The sequence below is a fragment of the Ylistrum balloti genome, unplaced genomic scaffold (assembly GCF_031769215.1).
Source record: "Ylistrum balloti isolate Yb309-2 unplaced genomic scaffold, AGI_CSIRO_Ybal_v1 Utg370482, whole genome shotgun sequence".
In the NCBI taxonomy this organism is placed as follows: domain Eukaryota; kingdom Metazoa; phylum Mollusca; class Bivalvia; order Pectinida; family Pectinidae; genus Ylistrum; species Ylistrum balloti.
The window spans coordinates 5,561-33,498 of record NW_026782315.1 but is presented as its reverse complement, the minus strand read 5'-3'; the positions used below and the strand labels follow the sequence as shown (position 1 = coordinate 33,498).

The 27,938-nt window shown below is 35.0% G+C and overlaps 1 protein-coding gene across 1 annotated transcript; it reads right to left on the bottom strand.

Moving 5' to 3' along the window:
- Positions 1–20: 20 nt before the first annotated feature.
- LOC132555389 (integrin beta-3-like) lies at positions 21–27,316 on the bottom strand. The gene is made up of 10 exons (XM_060219737.1): positions 27,223–27,316; positions 25,755–25,780; positions 24,583–24,692; positions 23,843–23,915; positions 9,538–9,616; positions 8,287–8,396; positions 2,494–2,622; positions 2,128–2,260; positions 1,360–1,473; positions 21–806 (listed from the first exon to the last, which is right to left on the bottom strand). The coding sequence occupies exons 1-10, from the start codon at positions 27,269–27,271 to the stop codon at positions 628–630; spliced, it is 1,002 nt and encodes a 333-aa protein (XP_060075720.1). The 5' UTR covers positions 27,272–27,316; the 3' UTR covers positions 21–627.
- Between the last annotated feature and the right edge of the window lie 622 nt (positions 27,317–27,938).

The following is a 27,938-nucleotide window of genomic DNA, read 5'->3' as shown; positions in this document are numbered from 1 at the left end:
TCTGAACGTGATAGCATTGACTTTCGAATAGATAAATATCTTTACCTTATATTTCTGATAGGACATTTTACTTATAAATCAAGTCCTAAGCAAATGCGATGATTCTGCTCCTCTTCTATTGATCCACTTTTATCGCGTACAAATTATTCATTACGAATTTCCCGATCAACATCAGTTTGCTGTGGAAATTAAGACAGGACTATATATAGTAAATGGGTTTTAGTGTAGTTTGTCTTGCGGTAGTTCATCGCTATTAGGGATGGTGATTGATTCTAATTGAAGAGTATAAAATTATTCATGTACATATACGAAGAAGTGAAGCGTCTGTTACAACAAATGTCATATTCCGTCTGACATTCTGTAAAATCTTGTTCTCTATTTCGTTTCCAACGAAAGTTTGCTACAGAATATGATAGTCATAGAATGGAATAAATCTATGTCTTGCTTTTTCAGGACTGTTCTTTTGTCTTGACCGAGGGATCCAAAAGTAATCATATTTACATGATGCTACATATGACATATATCGACGTCATTTAAGAATGCCTCTTTAGGAATATTCTCACCTACATGTTGAAAATTAAATACAAAACTTTACTTTTAAAAATTGTGTTTCAAATTATTCAAAATTTATGACAATAGGAAAGATACTGTAGACAGTAGACAGATGAGATATAGGAAATGACACGTGTTGTGAAGTTGACACGAGCCATTTGAATTGTCATTATCTTCATCATTGTTTGTATCGTCCGATAACTGGTCAGCTTTCATTACTTCCGCTTCCGGTGTAGGTATAGGCGCAGGGCATTCTGAAATCAGAAACCACATTCGGGTATGTACATATCATTCCCATAAATAAAAGTACATGATTAATCAAAATTGCATCATTTATTGCCATTTTTTAAATAAGCAATGAAAAACTCAAACAAAAAGGAATCTTGAAATATATATCATATAAATGACTAAATAGTTATATGGTTATTTGTATTAATTTGAATGATATTATTTTCGGAATTCATGAGACAAGCATTTCTAACTCATACACCCCTGATCAAGATCACGATAAAACCAATCGATTTTATGAAATGTTGGATTTTTGCCTATTATTGTGAGGGTAACTTTCAAAGTTCATTGAGAGATCTATGTATGTTTATGTAATATAGATTATCTCAGGCATTATAGAAGCTGATATCAAAAGTACACAAAACGTTGTTTATCAATAAAGTTTAATACACTGTTGTCAAAAAGTTCAATTGACATTTCTGCTTTCATTTAAACTCTGACAAATTAAAAAAAAATAAATAAATTATCTTTTTTTTTTCCAAGTCCAGAAGATGATTTGACTTCACACTGCAGACCTACCTTTGTGTGACTGAACGAATACAGACATGGCGTAAAATGACTCATCAGTGTGCGAGAAAGTGACAGTGCATTGGTCTGTATCTTTGTGTTCACAAACACTGTTGCCTGGTGTGTCTGAAATGCACAAAACATACCTTTGTACTTGTGAAATGTCATTCCTATCCGAGGTAACATTATAGACTGATATGATATTGGATTAGTGTACTGTCTTTATTTATTTTACCGTACTTGATAGATTTGGAGTTATTATTAGCAAAAATTATCTTATATATTACCTCTCCTACCCTGGAGCTATTGTAGCACACAAATGCCTAATTTAGGTCAATTCTGTTCATCAATAAACTCGGATTTTAGGAGTTTTTAGATATCACGATATCCGTAAAAAACTTAGATTTTGGGCTAAGCTCTTTTAAACTTTTACTCAACCATTACAAAATCACAAGAGCATCTTCAAAGTAGCGAACATTATTGGTAAAATGTTTGTGGTAATTTATCTTTTTTCATCTATTTTATTTTTTAAAACCTCTTTAAATCTTTTGGCTTTTTAAGCGAGACTAGCCCAATTGTCTACGGAACAAATCGTCAAACTGAGTTGTCTTTCTTTAGATAACATGATGGCGTATTAGTCAATGTTAAAGATAACTCTCACTGATGCATTTAGTCGAGTAATTGTGCAGCCTGAATGTTTACCAAGGAAAAATCTTTAACCTGTTGTTATCTAAGTCTGATTGAGCAGAATACGCAGTATAGATCTGCTTTATCATTTACCTGGTAATGTCTCTACCACTTCTATTCTATTTATGCTGCAATCTTCTTCACATTCCTCAGCATCTTTATCGCCAGTATTGAAACCCACACAAAGAACACATGGAATCCATAGATTACACATATCTGTAGAATCCTGAAACAGCAACAAAAACCTTGGAAACGTTATAAAATCAAGCAGTATATAGATATGATTCATTCCTTATCTATCTTAAAATAGAAAACCTGTACTGTTTACATAGGTTTTTTTTAAATTGGATTTGTATTGAATACCTGTACAAAATATTTATGTTGTCAATGTCTCTATATAGATATTTGCCTTTTTTCTTTCCTACAGTATGACATTATGGTATATATAGTAAACCTTACCGACATGAAGGACTTGGATGGAGTTTGTTTCCGTTCCACCTCTTTCATATCACTACATGTCTGTCCGCCGTAGCCATTTATACACACACATTCATTACAGCGACAGTTGCCGTTTCCACTACAAATAGACTGCAAAAAAAATCATAGTTACATTTAGCGCTCTTATTTATAATCTACATTACACGCGAAAGATAGCGTAAACACAAGACATCTCCGAAATCGTTATGGTGAAAAACATATGTGAATAAAAAAGGTAACAGTGACGTTTATTGTTCATTCTATAACTTTACTGTGAATGGACAGGATTACAATTAATTACATTTAGCGTTCATTCTACAACTTTACTTTACATAGACAGGGTTACAGTGACATTTAGCGTTAATCCTACAACTGTATTGTAAACAGACAGGGTTACTGTGACAATAAGCGTTCATCCTACAACTGTACTGTAAATAGACAGGGTTACGGTGATATTTAGCGTTCATCCTAAAATGTACTGTAAATAGACAGGGTTACAGTGACATTTAGCGTTCATCCCACAAATGTATTGTAAACAGACAGGGTTACAGTGACAATAAGCGTTCATCCTACAACTGTACTGTAAACAGACAGGGTTACGGTGATATTTAGCGTTCATCCTAAAAATGTACTGTAAATAGACAGGGTAACAGTGACACTTAGCGTTCATACTACAAATGTATTCTAAACAGGCAGGGTTACAGTGACAATAAGCGTTCATCCTACAACTGTACTGTAAACAGACAGAGTTACAGTGATATTTAGCGTTCATCCTAAAAATGTAGTGTAAATAGACAGGGTAACAGTGACATTTATCGTTCATCCTACAACTGTACTGTAATCAGACAGGGTTACAGTGACAATAAGCGTTCATCCTACAACTGTACTGTAAACAGACAGGGTTACGGTGACATTTAGCGTTCATCCTACAAATGTACTGTAAGCAGACAGGGTTACAGTGACATTTAGCGTTCATCTTACAAATGTACTGTAAACAGACAGGGCTACAGTGACACTTAGCGTTCATCCTACAACTGTACTGTAAACAGACAGGGTGACAGTGACACTTGGCGTTCATCCTACAACTGTACTGTAAACAGACAGGGCTACAGTGACACTTAGCGTTCATCATACAACTGTACTGTAAACCGACAGGGTTACAGTGACACTTGGCGTTCATCCTACAACTGTACTGTAAACAGACAGGGTGACAGTGACACTTGGCGTTCATCCTACAACTGTACTGTAAACAGACCGGGTTACAAAGACATTAAGCGTTCATCCTACTAATGTACTGTAAATAGACAGGGTGACAGTGACACTTATCGTTCATCCTTCTAATGTACTGTAAATAGACAGGTTAACAGTGACATTTAGTTCGTTCACCCTACAACATAACTTGAAGCAGCCAACGTTACAAAGACATTTAGCGTTCATTCTACAAATTTTATGTGTGCATACATTACATATCGGGTTACAAAGACATTAAGCGTTCATCCTATAACTTTAATGTGAACGTACAAACATAAATTTAATGTTACTATATATTACATTCAAGGTTACATTTTTATTAAGCGTTCATCCTACAAATTTAATGTTAATATATATCACATACAAGGTAACAATGAAAATAAGCGTTTATCCTTCAAATCTGGGTCACAGTGAACGTTCATACAAAGAAAATATCCCGTAACTAGAAAGTGTTCGAGTGACAGCGTTTATACTAAAAAGTGCACACTCGGAGTTACTGAGCATGTGTTTAGGTTGACTTTAATTGAAAGCAAGTGGTTAACGTACATGTGTATCGACGTCAATACTTAAACATCCACAAGTATGAAATTTATGATTATATTTCACTACCGATATTGCATATCAAGTGTTTTTCATCCAGTGATTAGAGCGCTTCTGTCTATCGGCAATCTGAATTCATGTGAAGACGCTGTTGTCTTTGGCACTTGTCATAAAGATATCGAATCGCTGATTTTATCACAAAAATATTAAAATGTTTTATACAGGAAAGGAGAGTATCCAGCTGGTGTACCAGAAAACACCCTAATATTATTCCGTCGTTAATTTGTTAACAGATTTTAAACAAGATTTTCTAATCTTTGCCTTTATTATCGTTCAGTGGTCGCTGGCAGTATTCCGACACTTGTGTGTTCCCAGGAGTACCGTTTGTCGGCGATTATAATTCCCACCAGTCGGTACTGCTTGGTTGTAGCGTTTCTGTTATCATTAGATTTCAACATCCCCGTTATTGTCGTCTGATGGCAGATCCTTTCACTCACGGCAATATTTGAACCTCACCTTTCTGTAATCTCTCATTTGCTTGAGAAAACCAATCAAGAAGTTTGTGTGTTTGTCCATCTATTTTGATCAGTAGCTTTTAATCTGACCTCTATCAAGTTGCTATCTTACACTTAAAATGTCAATTTAACTCCAACGTTAGATTTAACTCAGAGTTACAATTGAACCTCTGTGTATGATTGGGCCCCTAAGTTACGACAGGGTCACTAGAGTATGATTAGACCCATAAGGTGCCATTGCATTCCTAAAGTATGATTGATCCCTGAAGTGTCATTGCATTCCTAAAGTATGATTGACCCCTGAAGTGTCATTGGATCCCTATCGTGTGCTTGGACCACTAAGATATCATTGGACCCATATCGTGTGCTTGGACCACTAAGGTATGATTGGACCTCTATCGTGTGATTGGACCACTAAGGAATGATTGGACCTCTATCGTGTTCTTCGACCATTAAGATATCATTGGACCCATATCGTGTGCTTTGACCACTAAGGTATGATTGGACCTCTATCGTGTGCTTGGACCACTAAGGAATGATTGGACCCCTATCGTGTGTTTGGACCACTAAGATATCATTGGACCCATATCGTGTGCTTGGCCCACTAAGGTATGATTGGACCTCTATCGTGTGCTTGGACCACTAAGGTATCATTGGACCCCTATTGTGTTGTTGGAACACAAAAGTATGATTGCACCCCTATCGTGTGCTTGGACCACTAAGGTATAATTGGACCCTAAGTGTGCTTGATCTTGGACCTCTATCGTGTGCTTGGCCCACTAAGGTATGATTGGACCTCTATCGTGTGCTTGGACCACTAAGGTATGATTGGACCCCTATTTTGTGCTTGAACTTGACCCCTATCGTGTGCTTGGACCACTAAGGTATGATTGGACCCCTATCGTGTGCTTGGAACACAAAAGTATGATTGGACCCCTATTTTGTGCTTGAACTTGACCTCTATCGTGTGCTTGGACCACTAAGGTATCATTGGACCCATATCGTGTGCTTGGACCACTAAGGTATGATTGGACCTCTATCGTGTGCTTGGACCATTAAGGTATCATTGGACCCATATCGTGTGCTTGGAACACAAAAGTATGATTGGACCGCAATAGTGTGCTTGGACCACTAAGATATCATTGGACCCATATCGTGTGCTTGGACCACTAAGATATCATTGGACCCCTATCGTGTGCTTGGACCACTAAGGTATGATTGGACCCCTATCGTGTGCTTGGACCACTAAGGTATGATTGGACCCCCATCGTGTGCTTGGAACACAAAGGTATGATTGGACCCCTATCGTGTGCTTGGACCACTAAGGAATGATTGGACCCATATCGTGTGCTTGGACCACTAAGATATCATTGGACCCTTATCGTGTGCTTGGACTACTAAGGTATGATTGGACCCTTATCGTGTGATTGGAACACAAAAGTATTATTGGACCCCTATCATGTGATTGGACCAATAAGGTATAATTGGACCCCTATCGTGTGATTGGACCACTAAGGTATGATTGGACCCCTATCGTGTGCTTGGACCACTAAGGTATGATTGGACCCCTATCGTGTGCTTGGACCACTAAGGTATGATTGGACTCCTATCGTGTGCTTGGACCACTAAGGTATGATTGGACCTCTATCGTGTGCTTGGACCACTAAGGAATGATTGGACCCCTATCGTGTGTTTGGACCACTAAGATATCATTGGACCCATATCGTGTGCTTGGCCCACTAAGGTATGATTGGACCTCTATCGTGTGCTTGGACCACTAAGGTATCATTGGACCCCTATCGTGTTCTTGGAACACAAAAGTATTATTGGACCCCTATCGTGTGCTTGAACTTGACCCCTATCGTGTGCTTGGACCACTAAGGTATGATTGGTCCCCTATCGTGTGCTTGAACCACTAAGGAATGATTGGACCCATATCGTGTGCTTGGACCACTAATATATCATTGGACCTCTATTGTGTGCTTGGACTACTAAGGTATGATTGGACCCATATCGTGTGCTTGAACTTGACCCCTATCGTGTGCTTGGATTACTAAGGAATGATTGGACCTCTATCGTGTGCTTGGACCACTAAGGAATGATTGGAACCCTATCGTGTGCTTGAACCACTAAGGAATGATTGGACCCATATCGTGTGCTTGGACCACTAAGATATCATTGGACCCTTATCGTGTGCTTGGACTACTAAGGTATGATGGGACCCCTATCGTGTGATTGGAACACAAAAGTATGATTGGACCCCTATCATGTGATTGGACCAATAAGGTATAATTGGACCCCTATCGTGTGATTGGACCACTAAGGTATGATTGGACCCCTATCGTGTGCTTGGACCACTAAGGTATGATTGGACCCCTATCGTGTGCTTGGACCACTAAGGTATGATTGGACCCCTATCGTGTGCTTGGACCACTAAGGTATGATTGGACCCCTATCGTGTGCTTGGAACACAAAAGTATGATTGGACCCCTATTTTGTGCTTGAACTTGACCCCTATCGTGTGCTTGGACCACTAAGGTATGATATGACCGTTATGGTATGCTTGGACCACTAAGGTATCATTGGACCCCTATCGTGTGCTTGGACTGGACCTCTATCGCTTGCTTGGATCACTTAGGTATCATTGGACCCTACCGTGTGCTAGGAACACAAAAGTATGATTGGACCCCTATCGTGTGCTTGGACTGGACCCCTATCGTGTGCTTGGACTATTAAAGTATGATTGGGCCCCTATCGTGTGCTTGGACTGGACCCCTATCGTGTGCTTGGACCATTAATGTATGATTGGATCCCTATCGTGTGTTTGGACTATTAAAGTATGATTGAACCCCTATCGTGTGCTTGGACTATTAAAGTATGATTGGACCCCTATCGTGTGCTTGGACTATTAACGTATGTTTGGACTTCATCGTGTGCTTGGACTATTAAAGTATGATTGAACCCCTATCGTGTGCTTGGACTGGACCCCTATCGTGTGCTTGGACCATTAATGTATGATTGGATCCCTATCGTGTGTTTGGACTATTAAAGTATGATTGAACCCCTATCGTGTGTTTGGACTGAACCCCTATCGTGTGCTTGGACCATTAATGTATGATTGGACTTCATCGTGTGCTTGGACTATTAAAGTATGATTGGACCCCTTTCGTCTGCTTGGACCATTAATGTATGATTGGACCCCTATCGTGTACTTGGACTGGACCCCTATCGTGTGCTTGGACTATTAAAGTATGATTGAACCCCTATCGTGTGCTTGGACTGGACCCCTATAGTGTGCTTGGACCATTAATGTATGATTGGACTTCATCGTGTGCTTGGACTATTAAAGTATGATTGGACCCCTATCGTATGCTTGGACTACTAAGGTATAATAGGACCGTTTGAGTTGAGTCGCTAAAGTATAAATGACCCCTGAGGTACATTGCTTCCCAGACTTTGATTGACATACCCCGTCGTCAGCCATACATCTGTCTGTGGCGGTAGTGCAGGAGCAGTCATCGCCCGTGAATCCATTATTACATCGACATGTTCCACACTCACACCAGCCCCTGTCGTCTCCTGCAGAAGATAAGGGACATAACCGTCATAAAAGTAACAATCTCTAAATCCTCCGATGACAGGGTGTTTACACTTTTAACCTTATTTTTAAATTATCATTGGTAAGATCCATCTATACAAGTGGTTGTTTAATATGGTATTTCTATTACTCGGGTTAATTATAAATATTTGTTTTTATAACAGCTGTAATGATTGATTTAATCTTTTGAAATGACTAACACCAGCCTCATGTAGTACAACTATAACTCTAGAATTAATTCGTGAATCTCTTTTCAGAAAAAACATTAATATTTACTTTATTACTTCATTTCATATGAAAAAAATAATGCTGTTCTGTCAAAATACAACATCTAGAAGAATTTCATTTCTTACGTTTCGAAATAATTACATATAAAAGAAAATTCTGTTGAAAACAATAATTGATTTCCAGTTCGTTGGATGGTTATGCCGTACACTCAAGTCTCAATGCGTTGTTTTTCGGCTCATAAAGTCAATCAATTAAGTTCAACTTCTACGCATAATTAATAACATAAAATCAAATATTTCCGAGAGACAGAAATTTAATGTGTTTAGAAATATATGTATTTTCGTTTGCAAATAAATTCTTTATTAAATTTTACCTGAAAAATCTTGTAGTCTCAACATTCATGTCATTTTATGTTTTTCGTATAAATTATGATACAATAATTCTGCCTCCGTATCCTTAAATTTTGATAAACATAATGATAACAATATCACAAGAGAAAGATAAATGTGACTTTTTTCATGGAAACTGTTCGTATTTCAGTTTATATGTAATCATATGCCTTAAAAAGACAAAATTCTAGAGTGAGGAGATTACTTGCCTAACAACTAATGTGGTTCTTATCAAACGATTTCTTTTCGGTCTGCAAAGTATTGTTTCGTAATTAAACTAAAACAATGAAAACGTTCTACGTACCAAGAAACAAAATGAATCATCAAACCAAACATGGCCCGTTTTGTTAGACTTAAGATACAACAGAATAGACGTACAGTCTGATAACGTTATTGAATCCAGTTGTTTACAATCATTCTTCACGGTGCGTCCTAAAAATCGGCCTGTATTTTTTTCATGGATGTGTGAATTTATTTACATTTCAATCAATGATAATATCCTTACCCCCGCAAACTTCATCGTCAAAGTATGGACAGCTGTGGTCATCACATTCACAGTACGTACCCGAAAATCTATGTAAATCCTGGAAATAAAACAGAATTCTGTTACAAATACCTTTGTTTCTTGACTGAAACTTAGCACCACATCAACATGATACAGTAATCATCGTGACGTCTAGGTACTAAATGTCATAGATATTCCCTTCGTCTCGAAATGTCAAAGTGATAATTTCAAATCATATCATATACTTATTAGTTCTCGCTAGGTAGTTCGTTATGGATAGCTATTCCAGGGATAACGCCATTAAAGCGACCAACTCTGGAGCGGACTTACAACCGAAATGTCAGGCAAGTAATCCCGCATTGTCAAGGAAGATATGTATTAAGATAATTATGCTCATGCGAGTACTTCATGAGCAAGCAATATCACACTTGGGATTGTAGCTCGATGTTGGAAATGAAATTACGAAAGCGAGCCTCAATGCGAAGTTAAGAGAGCTATTCATTGAAGCACTACACTGTAACATCAGTATGTGAGGGAAGCCAAAGATATGTCTAACACTTAAACCCGAAAGGGAGACTTTATTATTACATCATGTGAATTGTCAAGTGTATAACATCTAATTTATACCTGCGGGTTAAGATCATAGGATAACCCAGAATATTGATCACTTCAGTATTTCCTACTAATATTTTTAAAAACCTTTTTGACCTTCCTAATGCAAATTTGATAACTGTTTATTATTTTCACAATAAAACGTGAATGTTTGTCATTTAAAACATGTTTGAACAATTGTGATTTGTATATAAAAACCAATTAATGCATTCAGCATTGTTCCCTGTTTCCAATTTCCGTTAAAGATGTCGGAAGTGGACAGATACAAGTACAACACATGCGTTTGTGAGATGTAGATTGCTGAAAAATGTATAGAAGCTTCGGTGTTGACGTCATAATCTCATTTGAAAGAGCATATTTTTGTGCTGCATCTTCAAAAATTAACTTAGTTAGAAAGCCTTTGAATTTCCGTGGTAAAAACATGGCTCTCATTGAGAGCTGGTGTTGAATTTATCTTGATTATCATATATATTGGCAGTCATCGATAACTTCGAAGACGCTTTATATTCCCTAACACCTGTTTTGTTTCATATTTGGCCTTTCGTCATCTTTCAAGTAAAACTGAAGGTAACATGTCTCGATTGTTAAATGATTGACAATATATTGTCGCTGTCATTACTCTCGAATTTGAAAAAACTAAATAAATCAATAAAAAAGCAAGAAGAATATATTACAACACCCCTCAAAAAAGTCCAAACAAACAAAATAGTTACGCACTCCTCACCCCTCCGAAAGAAAAACAATAAACATATGTTAATTCTGTATCGATACTAATTATATCAATCAGGTGTGTCTCGGTGAAGATTGTTTTTGTGAACCTTTTGAACGCGTTGTGTTCCATTATGTAATATACTGATACCGTAAGGAAAACTATGTCCGACTTAAGATATGTTTTTTGTAAGAAATTATCTGTTAGCCTGCAGGACACAACAATCGGCGTAACGTTCGTTCCGTCGACGCCACACACGCAGTCGGCCATAAGCGTGGGCAAGATGGAATCGAGACTTGTTTGATAAGAGAACTCCTCGCAAGTCAACTAGACGCCATTGTTGATGAAGCATTGTAAATTTAAGACGTTGCTTTCGATGGCGCTGAGTGAATAGGCCCTACGTAATGACATCCGCAATTAATGCCATTTTCATGGAAGAGACGCCAGACGGTCTCGGCAGACACTGGGCGTCTTCTAACTCAGATGGCAGCTGTCTGAGTTGTCACCCTTGGTTCCCCGTCCGGGGATGACCAGAAACAGAACACGTATGTTGGAAGCGTCCAGCAAGCCTGGTGACAGTGCTAACATGACATCTCAAACGCCTGGCTACAATAGTGGTGGAGGTACACGCCTGTAAACTTCCAAGAACCCTTCTCTCTGCAATTGTGTTAATCGTGACATCGAGTTTCATGAACATTATTCGCTCTACCTTCACTGAATAAATGCTTTTGGGACGGACCACTTTATAAAGGACACGTCTCGGTGAAAACTCACCTGTATTGGCAACACCCGTGCACGTGCAGAATTCAGATGTGTCGATGTGGATAATGTCGGCAGTGAACAAAAAGCACCCAATTTCATTATTTGCACTCACAACTTTATATTATCAATAATAATAATAGTGTACAAAAGGTCACAGCAAAAACGTTTCACGTAAAAGTGTACTTTGGTTGGGTTCAATATACGTAGATAAAGAGTGTTCACATTGGGGTTTTACCACTGTTACCTTAAATCGTCTCGAAAAATTTAATTTAAAAGGTAATGTTTCATCGGAGAATAATAGTTTTCAAGCCATTCTACCAATTTGGTGCTCTTAGTGAAAATAACGGTTGGAATGACAAAGGAAAAGTCCAAAAAGAAGGTTTCTTAAAACTTCTTAAAGCGTACAACACTCGCAGTAAAATGCAATTTCTAAACTAGCACTAGTTATATTTTCTTAGCATCGATGAATTTATCCAAGCCTTTAGGTTATAAATAAACAGCATTAGGGACAAATAAACTACCACAGACAACACCGTTTATGGTGTAAGAAATAGATATAGTTTTTGTTTTTCTAAAATGGTCGCTCATAATATCTTGAAATAACTTTTGACATATGAGATTCCTAATGTAATTATGGTACGCCAAGGTACAATTTATTTCTACAATATTCACTATGCTAGTTTCAATTCGTCTGCTTGGAGGGTCATTAAATGCTTATTTAAGTGCGTTCTTTAAGATTCGACCTTTGTCAAGATGTCGGGTAAGATTGGTTCCTGTACAGTGACAAAGGTTGCCGATATCCACTCTAGAAGAACATCAACATATACTAGGATTTCACAAAATCCGATTTATTCCTGGATATTAGTTTATAAGACTGGAACAACATTTAAGAGCTATAGAAAGAATGAACACATGTATGATGATGTTTATTCATTATCCAACAAATATTGTATCAATCAATAAAAATTACATTTAAAGATGTTTGCAAGTCTTTCATACAATTCATTAATATCGGTCACAGTTTACAAAACATTGGTTAAGTAACAATGATTTCATTGTGTGTGTGTGTGTTTTTTTTTTTTTTTTTTTTTGCGATCCATGCGGCAATACAAAAAAAATCTTTAGATTACATTAAATATGTATTCCAGTCGCCTTCTAGGTTTCAACTTTTAAGCACTTAGCTTTGCTGATATGTCCTAGAAGGACGAAACAGCTGTGGGATGTGATTTAGTTCAATATTTAAGTCAATAGAATCACTGACGAGTCCTTAATGGACTAAACAGCTGTATGGTGCGATTTAGTTTATCATTTAGGCCAACAGAATCATTGACGAGTCCTATAAGGACGAAACAGCTGTGTGATGTAACATCATTGACGAGTCCTATAAGGACGAAACAGCTGTATGATATAACATCATTGACGAGTCCTATAAGGACGAAACAGCTGTGTGATATAACATCATTGACGAGTCCTATAAGGACGAAACAGCTGTGTGATATAACATCATTGACGAGTCCTATAAGGACGAAACAGCTGTGTGATATAACATCATTGACGAGTCCTATAAGGACGAAACAGCTGTGTGATATAACATCATTGACGAGTCCTATAAGGACGAAACAGCTGTGTGATATAACATCATTGACGAGTCCTATAAGGACGAAACAGCTGTGTGATGTAACATCATTGACGAGTCCTATAAGGACGAAACAGCTGTGTGATGTAACATCATTGACGAGTCCTATAAGGACGAAACAGCTGTATGATGTAACATCATTGACGAGTGTTATAAGGACGAAACAGCTGTGTGATGTGGTTTAGTTAATGAACATAAAACTTTATTCAATAAGGCAACTAAGTAAACATATTTTGCATTTAGGGATAGTGAAACAAGCTTCGAATGTATCATTTTCTTCACAAGGTACATACAGCAGCAAATGGAACTTCAGGTCTTGGAACACCTTGCGTACATCATAACATGAAGAACAATTAGATTTAACAATCAAACGTTGACTGTTGCAGTATTGTATTTTGTCTGATTGAGGTATGATTACAACATGATGTTAAGAAATGGAAACTACTTTCCACGAAACCACAACTACATATAGTGGAGTTTCCTCTAGATTTCTAATACAAATATTTTGTTTTAAATCACTACATTTAAGTCGCAATCGCGGATGTAATATCTGAAGGGATTTACTGACAGACGAATTTTCACAACTGTGATTATCGGATATCTGGGACTAGATTAGACAAGTATGATGGTGTTTTCTTGTAAAACATTTTATATCACTGTAAGATTTCAGGATTTTCACGTTGTTTAGATATGGTTTCCCGGTCCACATAGAGTAAACTTATGTTTGACAATTTCGTCACACCCGTAACAATACCCGCAATCTGTTTGTTTTCTAAATTTTAACATAAGTAGTTTGGTAAATTATCCAAAACAATATCATAATATTCTAGTATAGGCCTAATTAATGAAAAAATATATTGTTTGAAGAGAATTTCTATTTAATGGATTTTTCAGACTTCTTAATACAGCTAGTCTTTGTGATACTTTTTCAATATATAGGCAATATGGATATTCCATGTAGAATCAGTTGATAAACATACTCCTAAATGTTTATGGGAACTAATATTGGGTGCAATGATATTGAGCATTGTGATAGGATTTTAATTAATAATAATTTACAGCGATTGTTGGGTTTTCGGCTTTTATATACAAGGCAGTGTCCTCAGTAAATAGTTTTATTTTACAATCAATATCGTTTACTATTTCATTAATATATATTAAGAAAAAAATAGGGCCAAACTTCGAACCTTGAGGTACGCCTGCTGTGCTTTCCTTAGATTTGAAAGTTGGATTTAAATGCATTACGAACAACATCTAAAAATGTGTAAATAGGACAGTGCTGTTTTGTATCTGCTGGTAGAAAGGATTCCCACCTAATAATATTTGCATTATTTGTCAGCAATAAAGAGAAAAGAGAAGACGAGTGTTATGTTAAATGAGTAGGCTCCTCAACAAACTGATTGAAGTTGTATCTATAATATATATACTCTATAATCAATAATACGACCAGGATTTTAAACTTATTGATTTCCACTAAAATCACCTGTAATTAAAACACAATCATATTAATAACTAGCAACCATATCAATGGAATGGCCAATAGGATTCTAAATTTCATTCCAAGAAGTTGGCGGTCTATAAAACGCTCTCGACATGATAGTTTTATTGTAAAGTTGCAGTTCTAATCCAAATGCATTCATGATTATTGATTTCAAATCCCGGACGTCAAATCGCAGTATTTTTGATGAGGTGCATCCACTTATCCTATCTGGCCGCTATTTTACATTTAGATCATGGAAGTTTGAATTTAAAAAGTTCATAAGAAGTTTCTGTGCAAGGGGATAACCAAGTCTCAGTGAATGATGAAATATCATAATAATGTTATTCACTTTTAATTCAGTCAACTTTGAGTTACAAACTTTGGACTTTGTAGTATACATATGACAAATAATCTTGGTTGAATATTGTTAACTTAGAACCTGAGAAAGAATCTAATTACTTTCAATATTTCCACAGTGTAGATGTAGTTTCATAAGGCACATCTGTAACAAAATAATCATTACAGATGGTTTTTGTAAACGATAGTATAAAATATAAATTTTCATAATACACACGAAATTGACATTTTCTTGTATAAAACATGCAATCTCCAATAATCAAATCAACAAATTAGTAGAATTTTAGGTTAGATTAACAGACAGGAACATGAAAAATTATATCATGTAGGTGTATGTACGTGTATAAAATGGCATTTTCTTGTTTAAAAAGTACAAGATCTCTTCACTCAAGTATGACACGTACAACGTATGTAAGTTAGAGAAACTCATTATAGACAAAATGGGTGAAAAGTCATCCCTTGATACGGTGTGTTACATTTCCCTGTGTGCATAGGGTTTACCTTTAAATCACTGTATGAAAAATACATTATCATTTAAATCAAATCAACGTGCGATCCCATGTTTGTTTCACGTACAGCGTATATAGGTTAGAAAAAATCATTATACGAAATATTGCCACTGTAAATTCGTTATACTTGTACACGACATTTTAACATATGTAATAATGATTGACTTTATAAACCGTAAACCTTTCCAAGTACATACTAACCCATATGAATATGCAACAATACACCAATATACAGACACGTTCAAGTGTGTGCGCAGAATGTAGTTAATGTTCACGCGCATTTTCATATTTACAAAATTATCAAATGTGCGCGGAATAAAGACGGAGACAAATGTTATCTTCTTGTGTGAAAAATCAGCAAAATCGATAATATACTGATTACACATCACTAGATGTACACTTGTAAGTAGTCACAAATATAAGAAATATGGTATGTACGCCGTATATAATTTCTAGAAATTGTAGTCACAATGAAAGAGTGGAAAACATTTTGATACTGTGTGGTACAATTGCCTTTGCAAATAGCTACATGTATACAGTTGCCATTTTCTGGTATGAAAATAACACGATCTTATATCCATAATTGTGGAAAGGTTGACATTTTCTTGCATGAAAAATATATAATTTCATAATCAAATCAACGAATGATTCGATATCAGTAAATACGTCACATTCTGCGTATACCGGTGAGAGAAACTCATTATAGGAAAAGATACATGTTTCAATAAGGGTTTAGTCAGCTGAAACTTGTTATAATTAGTTTCAAAAACATTTACACAAATAGCTTATTCGTGAGATAATAGAAGGTTTCTTGGTGATGTTGCGTCACTGCGGGGAATTTCCCCGATGCTGATGGGTGACCGTACCTATTCAGTGAAGATCTGGTGGTTGCGATCTCATTTATCTTTTATCGTGACCTTACTGTCCCAGGTTCAGGTCTGTATCACCGTACTGGCACATTTTTCACTCACCGTTGGTAGTGAAATGCGAGTTTAATTCATTGTTTGACTGTATTGTAATTTAATTTGTTAAACAGTTATTCACATGTGTGTCCTTTGTACTAAAATTTCCATGGCAACATAAATTGATTTGTGTTTTACCTACCGTTCGTCATTATACTGTATAGCACACGTGCAACTTACAAGTAAAATGGACAGAGATTGTACACCACAAGTTACATCCGAACGGACGTCGTAATTCCAAAGTGAAATGATATTTCCGAATGATATTTCAGTCCTTAAATGACCTATTTCCCACCAGTATCATAAACAGTTGAGACTTTTCACTGTATTTGTCATTTGGTTCATAATTTCTTATATGTACTTTTTCACATCTCTAATCATCATTCAATATATAAATACCGTTTTATTTTCGCATAGACAAGATTCAAAAGGTTTTTTCTCTTTTCTTCAAACGTTTTGGATTTGCCATAAGAGATATGCTTATATATACATATATTGTAGAGCTTAGTTTATTTCAACTTATACGATGTTTTTCCAAAATCCATCACAATTAAACAACTCATAATAATTTTTTTCTCTTTAACGTATATTTTAGATTTCCTTGATCATGTATTATCCTTCCCATTTGGTATTACATGTGTACATCAGCCTTAAGACCATGCATAATATATACACAATAGTTAAAGGCACGACTCTTCTCACAAAAACTATAGCAGGAAATAAGTATATGTGGGCACTTAATATCTCTGTCGAAATTTGTTGTAACTAAGTCTATATACATACATTGTATATATTTCTAATATGCCTAATTGTAATTAAAAAAATCCAAGGCTATCAAAAGAATCTTAAGAAAATAAGAGAAACACCGATTTACTCGAATAATGTGTTAAATCATCTTCATATATTGAACAATCTAGATAAAAAATGAAATATCCTTGTTATAAAGCAGAGGTAGAAAAGGTGTACAGAACGTTGGTAAAATACTCTCATATTATAGCTTAATATGAAATCAGTAAAAACCATCTTGTTAGAACCAAATACAAATACTGTCAAGGATAAATATGTTTGTAAAATATCAAGAAAGTCTAAACGTTTTCATGATATTGTTTCAGAAATGCGAACTGAACATGGTCATGGTAAGTTTTTTCCCGTAAATGCAAACAAGGGTATCAAAGAGCTCTAAGAATGAGAAATACGGCCAGGACAGAACTCTATAATTTTGTAAATTAAAACAAGGTCTGATAGTAAATATTTCAGAATTTAGACAGGGTCATGCTAAAGAAAATTAGAAACAATGCCGTGCTAAAGCTTTTGAAATGAAAAAAAAAATGATATACCTTGTATGAGAAGAAGTTTTATGAATGCAAACATTGTCGCGGTAACTATTAATAACTGAAAGCAAGGCCGAGTTATGTCTTTGTAACAATGCTATGGTGTTGTAATTGATAGCTTTGAGAATTGATAACGCTGTTGTATTGAAACAACAAAACAACACTTTTCCAAGACATTTTTTTTTCAACAATTTTTTAACTACTGCGTCAAAGATATCAGAAAGACGACCCGTGTATTTCTCTAGTTAATGCTCTACAGGGACCTTTCTTCGGTGATAATCAATAACGACTGTAAATCAATCAGCTTACCCTCGCTTCAAGTCTGATGGCTAATGCAGGCACTAAAAAGACCCTCAATACACGACGTGTTACAATCACAGCAATAACTCAAACATATATATGATATGCAGCTTTGACGATAAAGGATAGAGTGGGAAGTTGTGGTAAGTTTAAAAATGTCAAACGTCATAATGAAATCTTTTTATTTCATAACTACCATGTGAAGTAAAAACAAACACTACATGAATTGTAATAAGACCAAAGATGTAATAAGACCGATCGGCCGAAGTTATCCATTGTTTCAAACGTTACGTCGTGGCAACAAATTAACACAAGGACTATTACAATCCATACCACACAAGTAATTTCGAGATCAATTAAATGACATATACGAGTATTTCTAATATCTATTTAAACAACATTTTACAATGGGCTTAAGAAAAAAAACACACGTGAGATGTTGTTATTATGTAATTAAGTAAATGTCATGTTGTTTATGAAAAATGTTCTTTTTTACATCTAAAAGTACATTATTGTATTCTGAACAACTTGCAGACCGAGTCTACATTAAACCTTTGGGGTTACAGCTGCTTACCATTTAGCCGTCTCAAAGCCTAAGGATTTCCCTTACTCTTCTAACAAGATATACGATCTGATATATATCCTTTCAACATTGTATCAGTTTTGTATTACCACAGACATCTATGGAATACATAGAGAGATAAATCTTTCATGTTTGATAAATTTCCGACACTGTTGTATTACGTATTGTCATAAAATTTTCACAGTAAAAAACTTAATGCGCTTCATGAAATATGTACTGAAAGGACAACTCTCTTTCTCGGACAGCGTTATAGATATACTGTCATACCAATTTATCGGAACAAAATAAGACGAACGACACATTATCGCACGCTTTGGAACATTCGATGGCCGCCAGTGTACTTCGTTAAACGCTCTTTCGATTTTCACTCCTGAAAGAATCATTGAACAAAAATCATAGAAGTGAGCCTAACATATCAGAGCACTGAAAAGATACCAAACCTGTCTGTCTAAATCATAACATTTGAGGGATGTCATGCTCGATTCGCGTTGTCTGAAACAAAATCAATATTGTATCACAGGACTTATCTCTGTTAGGTTCGATTCAACAAACATATCGCCTGTTATTATGTGTCTTACTATTGGTTTACTATTTAGGCTGCTACTCTCGTTAACATCTTGTCCGTATTTATAATGGATCATATTGTTTCCTTGATCCTAGTTCTCATAATTTCATAATTATGGAAAACAATTTCTATTTTACTACCTATTTGATAAACTGTAAACGATATCTTTACATTCCAACAGTATTTTCCTTTTTAGTACAATACAATTGGTTTCATGTTTAGAAGAAACGCTTCATAAAACTTAGATAGGCATTATTTTTTTTCATAAAGCTGTTGTTCTGCCATCTTTGATTGATGCAGAGTTAGGGAAAGTCAGTTTAATAAATACAGATGACCAGACCACCATTTTCAATGTATTCGGTTAATATCAAGCAAATGGAAAGTCTTTTCAAAGTCAATGTATCTATTTAACAAAGACCAGACTTAACGACAACCATGGGAAGACTATTACTGTTTTTTTCTTTATAAGAACTTTTATTCTAATGCTGGGTTACGATGCTCCGGCAAGCGAGCGAAAATTTAATGGTATATGCTGTTGTGTATAATTGTGTAGTATGTGTTGTTGGATAGAATTTCTACTTATCGGCAAAATGAAATGTTTTAAGGAGTCATACTGATGACGACATAATTTAATAAGTCTTTCATAAATCGTGATCGTATATCTACAGGTGAAATTTATGCTACCACTGTTTTTGATTATTATCAGAATTTTCAACAAAACATTGCTTCAGAATAGTCCAGTCCAATTTGCTTTCATTACATTATTTTTTAAAATTCATTGTTTTTCATCAATCATTAAAGAGAACTACACAGTATTCCAATTATCTGGTAAAATGCCTTCATGCCTTCATCCATGACAAAAGAACATAGTCATGCCAATTAGAATTCCATATTTCGCGCATTCCAGGGATGGGTGTGTGGTTAGTACCAAATAAAGTTCCATATTGTTTGACCTTGTCTGGTATTTCTCACAAGGGATATAACACCGCTTTAAGAATTCGTAAGTCCCAACAAACAATACATGCTCATGTGGTTTGAGACTAAAATCAAACCAGTTTTATCAAATCAGCGCCGTGTGTGTTTATAACATGATTAGATTACGTTGCTCTCAAAAGAAGAAGAAAAGTCTTGAAAGTGTGTATTTTATAGTCATAGTTTTATTTAAAACTTAATTGCAATTCATCAGCAGTTTATTGATCAGTTTACCATCGGACTCCGTACAATCCGACAGTGTAGCTGGTAGTTTCTCCTGTAATAGTGACTTTATGTTCCTACCACCCACCTATAATGAACATCTATGGGGAGCTTCATGTTCGAAACTCTTCACACTCATGTCGTAATATTTATTTGAAATTTCTCGAGAAAAGCTGTGTGTTCCCAAAGTAGTTTCGTTTTAAGAGCACTTCGTTGGCCAGTAACTTAATATTTGGGAATGTCTCAAATGTTTGCTGGTAGTGATACTTTTACCTTTTGATAAAATGGTTTTGTACGAAAATGTGTCTTAAAATTTTTGTTTCAATAAGACTTATCCTTTTTAAATTTTAATGCCCAATTCATCAACACTTATCACATATTTTACTTTTTATTGATGTATTATATCGATTCCTTCGACAACAAGCTTTTTGGTACGTAACACATATCCTTGTATACAGGAAGAATGTCTCTTATATCCGTCACAAAACTTTTTTTGATTTAGAGCCTCGTGGTCTTGAATAATGTCCCGGTCCTTTATTCGCTATTTCATGATAATAAAGCAAACCTATTTACTCAGAAAATAACATCATTCTGTCCGTTATGTTTCAGAAAAGCATGTTTTAGATATTAGATCAGCGGGAAAACGTTTTGTCAGGATGAAGAATCGTAGATATTTCATATATCAAGAAAGCGTCTTACTGGTGTAAAGAACATGCTGTTACGGAATGCATAACACATTTGCTAGAAACCAGGATCACTTCCGGTGTTTATCAAAAGCATGTCTTACAGACATCAGGGACAAATTTTACAGATATCAGAAGCAAGTTTTCATATATAAGGAACAAATCTTAGATATCAGGAGAGAGCCTGCAGATATCAGACAAATCTTACAAATATCAGGAACACGTCTTCATATATAAGGAACATGTCTTAGACATATCAGGGAAAAGATTGCAGATATCAGGAACGAATCTTACAGATTTCAGGAGTACGTCCGGAGGTATCAATTCAAACACATTTTAGGAACACGCCATACAAATATCAGAAAAACGTCTACAAATATCAGAACATGTCCTACATATATTAGGAACGGGCCTTAAATATATTAGAAACAAATCTGACAAATATCTGAAACATATCTTACATGTATTAGTAACACGTCTTACGGATACAAGGAACACATATTATAGATATCAAGATAAATTATTCACGATTATCAGCATAAGACTTTTAGTATAACAAGTTTAAACCTTAAAGTATCGACATAAGTCCAAAACTCAATAAGATATCATATCACTCCATATTTAAAATCATTTTTAACTGATGATTAAAGATTTTCTTTATCATCACCCCTTTGATATATCTGTTAAAGTTTTTTTTTATTAAATTGATGTATTGTCAGATTTATCTGGCAAAATATAATAAATAGTACTGTCACCAGGCAGATGTATCACCGTCTTATAGGCATCTGAACGACACCCAGCAGATATCACTGAAACGCGTTTTCAGGAATATTAAAAAGATGATGATAAGTTGCCATGAACAGTTGGAATACTTATGTAAGTATAAAGTCGATAAATTGCTTGAAACTAACGTAGAAATCACCGCGCGACAACGCATTTTCCACCGATGGGTTTACAGTATTTTGCCATCAATGTGTCTCAAAATGACTAACATTAAACATTACCTGGGATGTAAGCTTAACAGCCATAATCGATATTTTACGTATTAATAAAATCAGCTCACCCGTAATTGTTTATATTTAGTTACATGATATCTTGCCCTGATAACTATATATAGATGTTTTCACGCACTGGGGGAAATATCAGGTAATATTGATGAAGCCAGCTCTGTATCTCCATGAACGAGGTATGCCCTGTTTTTCTTGTGATAATGTCTCTTTGTTGACAGATTTTGATGATTCGTTACGTATTTTTGTATATTTTATATTCTGGTACGATCGTATTATGATGAAGACCAATTCACACATCTTTATTTTCCGTTATATGTTTATGTAGTCACACATTGTGATCTTAATAGCAAAATGTACGTAGCAGTGACTGCTAATGTATTGTCTTCTATAACGTATGCAGTATATCCATTGACTCATCTGTAACAGTTCTGATGTAACCATGCAGTATGTAATGAATTCCTAAGACACAATACAGAACTTGTTGTTTCTACGAATTCAATGACATTCCGGTCACCAATCCTCATGGGCTTGCTTCTCGACATCAATGACCACAGGAGTTCGCCACTATGAATAACTCTGTGGTGATAAATATTATTTTCTTTACTTTTATCCTTAAATCTTAAATAAAAAAAATTGGGTCATGACATGATTTGATAATTTCAGTCACAATCTGTCGCCTGAAAATTTCCGACAAACGAGTCAATTTACTAAACCTTTCAATTTCTGCTGTTTCCTGTTGCAAAATCTCCGATTAACTAAATACAAGAATCTCTTATCTTTTGTCTACTTAAACCCACTGTTTTGCAAAGGAATATCAACTGGTGTTTCAAAACATAATTCATGTCATCATCTGTTCCTCGAAGAAGTAAGGATGTAAGATTTTTATCATATCGACGACAGAAACAGAGAAATAGTGGTGACAAATCGTCAACTCTGGAATTAATTAAACTTTGACATTTGTTTTTATGCCTAGTTTATGGCCAGTGATTGTATCATAAAACCGAGAACAACAAAATACGTGGTTCAATCGACGACGAAACTTTGACAAAAAACAAACCAATGCATTTTTCTGAAAGGCAATTTTCTTGAATCGTGCAACTCTTAAAAAGAATATCTCCAACTTAATGAAAAAAACTATTCTATAATATATTTTTTTTAAGAATGCACATTGAAATACAATAATTTCCCAAGCTGTATTTTAAGTATTTGGGCTTGGATTAAATAATACAATTGCCACCTGACATGTCGCGCTACATGTGCAATTTAGACTGACAGTTGTCGATTTGAGTATAGGTAAAAAGCTATTCAGTCTATATTTGGTGGACGTTACATGTAAACTCCACTCTAGGGTATCATAAGTTTTAGTAATAAACAAATCAAACAAGATGCCGGTACCAGAGTCTATAAACATTCGTTTATCACATTATCTAATTAATCTTCGCTAATCTTTATCGTTTTTTATAAAAAAAATCGTTATCAGATTGAAATAAACTATTTGAGATATAGTCATAAAACCTCGTGATTTTCATCAAAACATTATCAAACCCTGTGTACAAATTGCTGAGTTCAGTCACTTAGAGAGAGAAATGCATTAATTGAAAGGTCAACTCACATCACCTCTGGACTGACAAAGGCATATTCCATCTATACAATCCCCGTGTCCTGAACAGACGGAATTATCTCCCCTGTCAAAAGATGGTAAAATATGAAATTATGAAATATTACTTGTTACGAGCATACTGAATTTTTTACATAATAATATAATTCCAATCTTTAAGACAGAAAGTAATACATTTCATTTCATAATCAGGAATGAAATTGCTTGTTCAACACCGCTCTGGCATGTTCTGAGCAGCACCGAAAAACGAAATATTTGAAAACCAGTAGATGAAAGAGGGAAATCCCATAACATCAAATAAATATTCAACCATACGATAATACTTATAAGTTATACGGGTTATATGTTCAGGTACAGTTTCGACCTGCACATATATTTGTCTCCATAGGATGAAGTAATAGATTTACTTGTGGTAAATTTAAAAACCATACTGACAAATATGTCAAGAAAAATCTTAATATTGCAGCTGTAGCCGTCTATAAAGCGAGTTGTTGCGCACCCATTCTCAGGAAAATGCATCACACCCATATGCACCACCACAAATAAGTGTTAACAAATGCATAGATAATCGTTTTAACTGAAATGGTACAATGATAGAAGAGAGAGAACATAAACTAATTAAAATGGTAAGTACCGATTCCATGGGATGACGTAATAGAACTTTTTTATGGTTTAAATGAAAGCATGTTGCCTGTTTTGCTTCCTAAATTCACGAACCAATCAGAAACACTTACGGAGCTATGCATTGGTCTATCTCTCTTGAGGAGCAGTTAACACCAATATAACCTTCATCACAAACGCACATACCCATCTTAAGGGCACCGTGTCCGTGACAGGGAGGTGTCTGAAACAGAAACAGATGATTATCTATAGGAATCATGTTAAATTGTGACCATTGAAAAGCATATATGATAACTTTAGATATACCGATACAAGTTAGAATTCAACATCCGGTTTTGAAACAGGAAATAAACACAATTATATTACAGATAATTTTTATACACCAAGATCATAAAAAAGATAACTATCAGGTAAATGAGCTGTTCATTGTCATACAATTATGACATTGTTCCTCCGAACTGGATATATTAGTTTAATTCTATTTATGATTCACAATATTTGCATGTCGGTAGTATGTAACCATTTCTAATCATATCTGATCAATACACGATAGCACGTCAAATAGTATGTATTCATTATCAATGGCATGCAATGTTCTCAAAAGGAAATAAAATGAAATATCTAAATGTTCGCAAGAACAAACGAGTTAGGAAAGGACCTATTAAAGGTTTGGTTGAGCAGAAAGGAAATGCATCAGATTTTCCATATTCGCAGCAACATACCGACACTTTGTATTCATTATTAATCAAATGTTAAGATATTTTGAAATCAATATCTAAAAATTTCAAAAACACATCAAGACACCAAACGAAGATGACATTAATACGAATGAAAATGAAGCTTTTGAGGAAACCTCTTTATATTCTTTGTGATATATACATTATATACGCTAATGTAGAATTTACCGATGGAGCAAATGGAAAAAAACAGGAAAAAAACAGCTAAAAAGAAAATGTAGCTTTACAACTTTTCAATAAAGGTAACAAATCAAGAAATGATAGCCGCGATACGTTTGAAACTGGAGCATTTTCTTTAATGTTACTTTGATAGAATCAGTAAAATTAAAGAACTTAAATAGAATATTCCTTGCAAATCTTAAGTACCGGATGCATATTACAGCTACAAACAGAAACTTAAGTGTTCCTCGTGTACCCTTACCTATTTTGTGACTGGTAATTGAATTATAGAACTGTCGTTTTCAGCCAATTAAGAGATTTAACAGCAGAATAAATCTATATAATAGCGTCATTTTACCGAAAAGAATGGGAAGAAAGTAATTCCTTACCTGAGTCAAGGCCAGATGACCTACAACTAATGTAAAGCAAAAATACATAAAGGCTCGTTGTGAGAACAGAAGTCAAACTAAAGTTTGACTTTTAAATGGTGAGAATAAAGACTAAATACAAATTCTACAACTTTCAAATATCGGTCTTTTACACTGGACGAAGTAGACAGTTTGCCTAGCAAAGACAAGGGGGAATAAATACGCTATTTTAACGAGTAGATCAACACAAACACCATACATACAACAGTGAATGTAAGATAAATTGGTGGGAAAATGATATGTTTGATTTTGTATCCAAAAAGCATAGTCAAAAGACATTAGTATTGCATGTTGATGATCAATAGTCATAGAAAAACGTTCTATCATCAGAAAATAGATTACAGGTATATTTATTCATTGTAGCCATCTAGTCAATTTCTTTTCCTAAAGTATATTTGAGAACATCACATCACAACTGACACCTTTGTAATCTTTGACTTGGCAAGTGTTCATTAGATGTTTCTCTAGCGTGAGTGTGATCTGCATATCTCTAATACATAAATAAACCTAATACATCTATAGTCTAACTACTACATCATTATGAGGAGTGAATCCCATTGATATTTCCATCGGTCATAAAAAGGGTATATGCCTTAGAAATGTATGATATATCGTTTTCTGGTACTTAAAGGGACTAAATGGTTAGATTGCTCTGTTAATTCTCATGCGTTGGATTTCCGGCAAGCATTGTAATACTTTAAATTAGATTCTTCACAAAATTATAACACTCGCCGAGAGAAATTGAAAAAGATTATCAGCTTCAAACCAACGCTATTCGACACTCACTTTTATGTCTACCACCCATCGCTGTTTTGATCGGAGATAGCCGAGTTCTTCACGTGACCTTTCGGAGCCTCGTTTTAACCCATCGTTTTGATGTGATATCTTACTATGTATAAATATGTGAAAATTAATTTGCCAGTCATGTTTCAATTCTTACTTAATCATGCTATACGCATGCGCAAAGATATTGTTTACACTCTCCGAACAATAATGATATGAAACAGTGTTGGGTCGCTCCTATTTTATTCAAGTTTTTGACGTTGTTAAGAAAATGGTTGTGCTAACAGAAAGTATACAATTTTAACAGATATTGATATGTTTTAATGCTTTTTATCAGTTATGAAACATTTAGTCCCTTTAAACGAAACCACAGCATTAAGAGAGAACATATGGAAATACATATGGCGACATCATGTCAAATTCCAATGCATAAAATCTCGTAATTTTCTTAATCTAGATTACTTCCTGATTGTTGATCACTAAATGTTAATCCAAAAGGTTTCCTAGTAATTAAGTTGTGTTAGGAAATTAAGGGATATGTTTTATTTATGTCTTGTAATATAGATATAGATTACATCACGAAAACGTTTAGAAATCACCAATTACTAAAAAAAAAATGTATTGATTTTATAAACTCAACAATTACCTCCAAACACAACAATTACTATCCAACATGTCATTCGGCACAAACCCATCACTTCCGGTTTCAGTTTATGGACGATTTTAGGGAAGAATGAAATTCGCTTCTCTTCGGTGGTGTTCAAGTTGTAGGCGGTGTAATTCTGTAGAAAGATACGTTACCAAAGAAATTAAAACAAATAGGATCAAGGTCACATATATAACTCATCATTTACATATTTTATATCTGTGATGTTAGTTAATGTAGAAGGAAAATATGTATTCTTTAAGCTATACTTTTACTTGATATGCTAAAGAGCACTGTATTTATGGCGAATTTTCACTAGTTTTACCTGATCTGGAATGTGTATCCTCGGTGTTGGCGCTGTATAGAATGTCAGATCTGTTTAAATTGGATTTTGGTGTACCCAAAACACGTAAAATGTTGTTTAAAGTCCATTAAGGCGGCGCACCTAGCCATTTCCCCAGACAATAGGTTAAATGTATCAACCTCGTACATGACATTTCGTACTTCCAAAACAGCATACAAACTCATACATTATTGCGTAAATATGAGAACGTAAATATGTGTATACAAGACTTAAGTTTTTTTCATGATCAGAATGCCGTAAAAAGAAAGTAATTTCCCTGGAAATCACGAAAAGGGCTATTGTATTCTGTACTTCTTTTATTTTATCATTTTGTATTCCGTTCTCGAAAGTAGCAAAAAATACAAGTCGTTAA

Coding starts and splice junctions, on each gene's coding strand:
- LOC132555389 (XM_060219737.1), bottom strand. CDS start 27,271: ATGGGTTTGTGCCGAATGACATGTTGGATAGTAATTGTTGTGTTTGGA. Junction 23,916..24,582: donor ATAGACCAATGCATAGCTCC/GTAAGTGTTTCT, acceptor ATCTTTTGACAG/GGGAGATAATTCCGTCTGTT. Junction 2,623..8,286: donor GATGTATGGCTGACGACGGG/GTATGTCAATCA, acceptor TTTTTTTTGCAG/TCTATTTGTAGTGGAAACGG.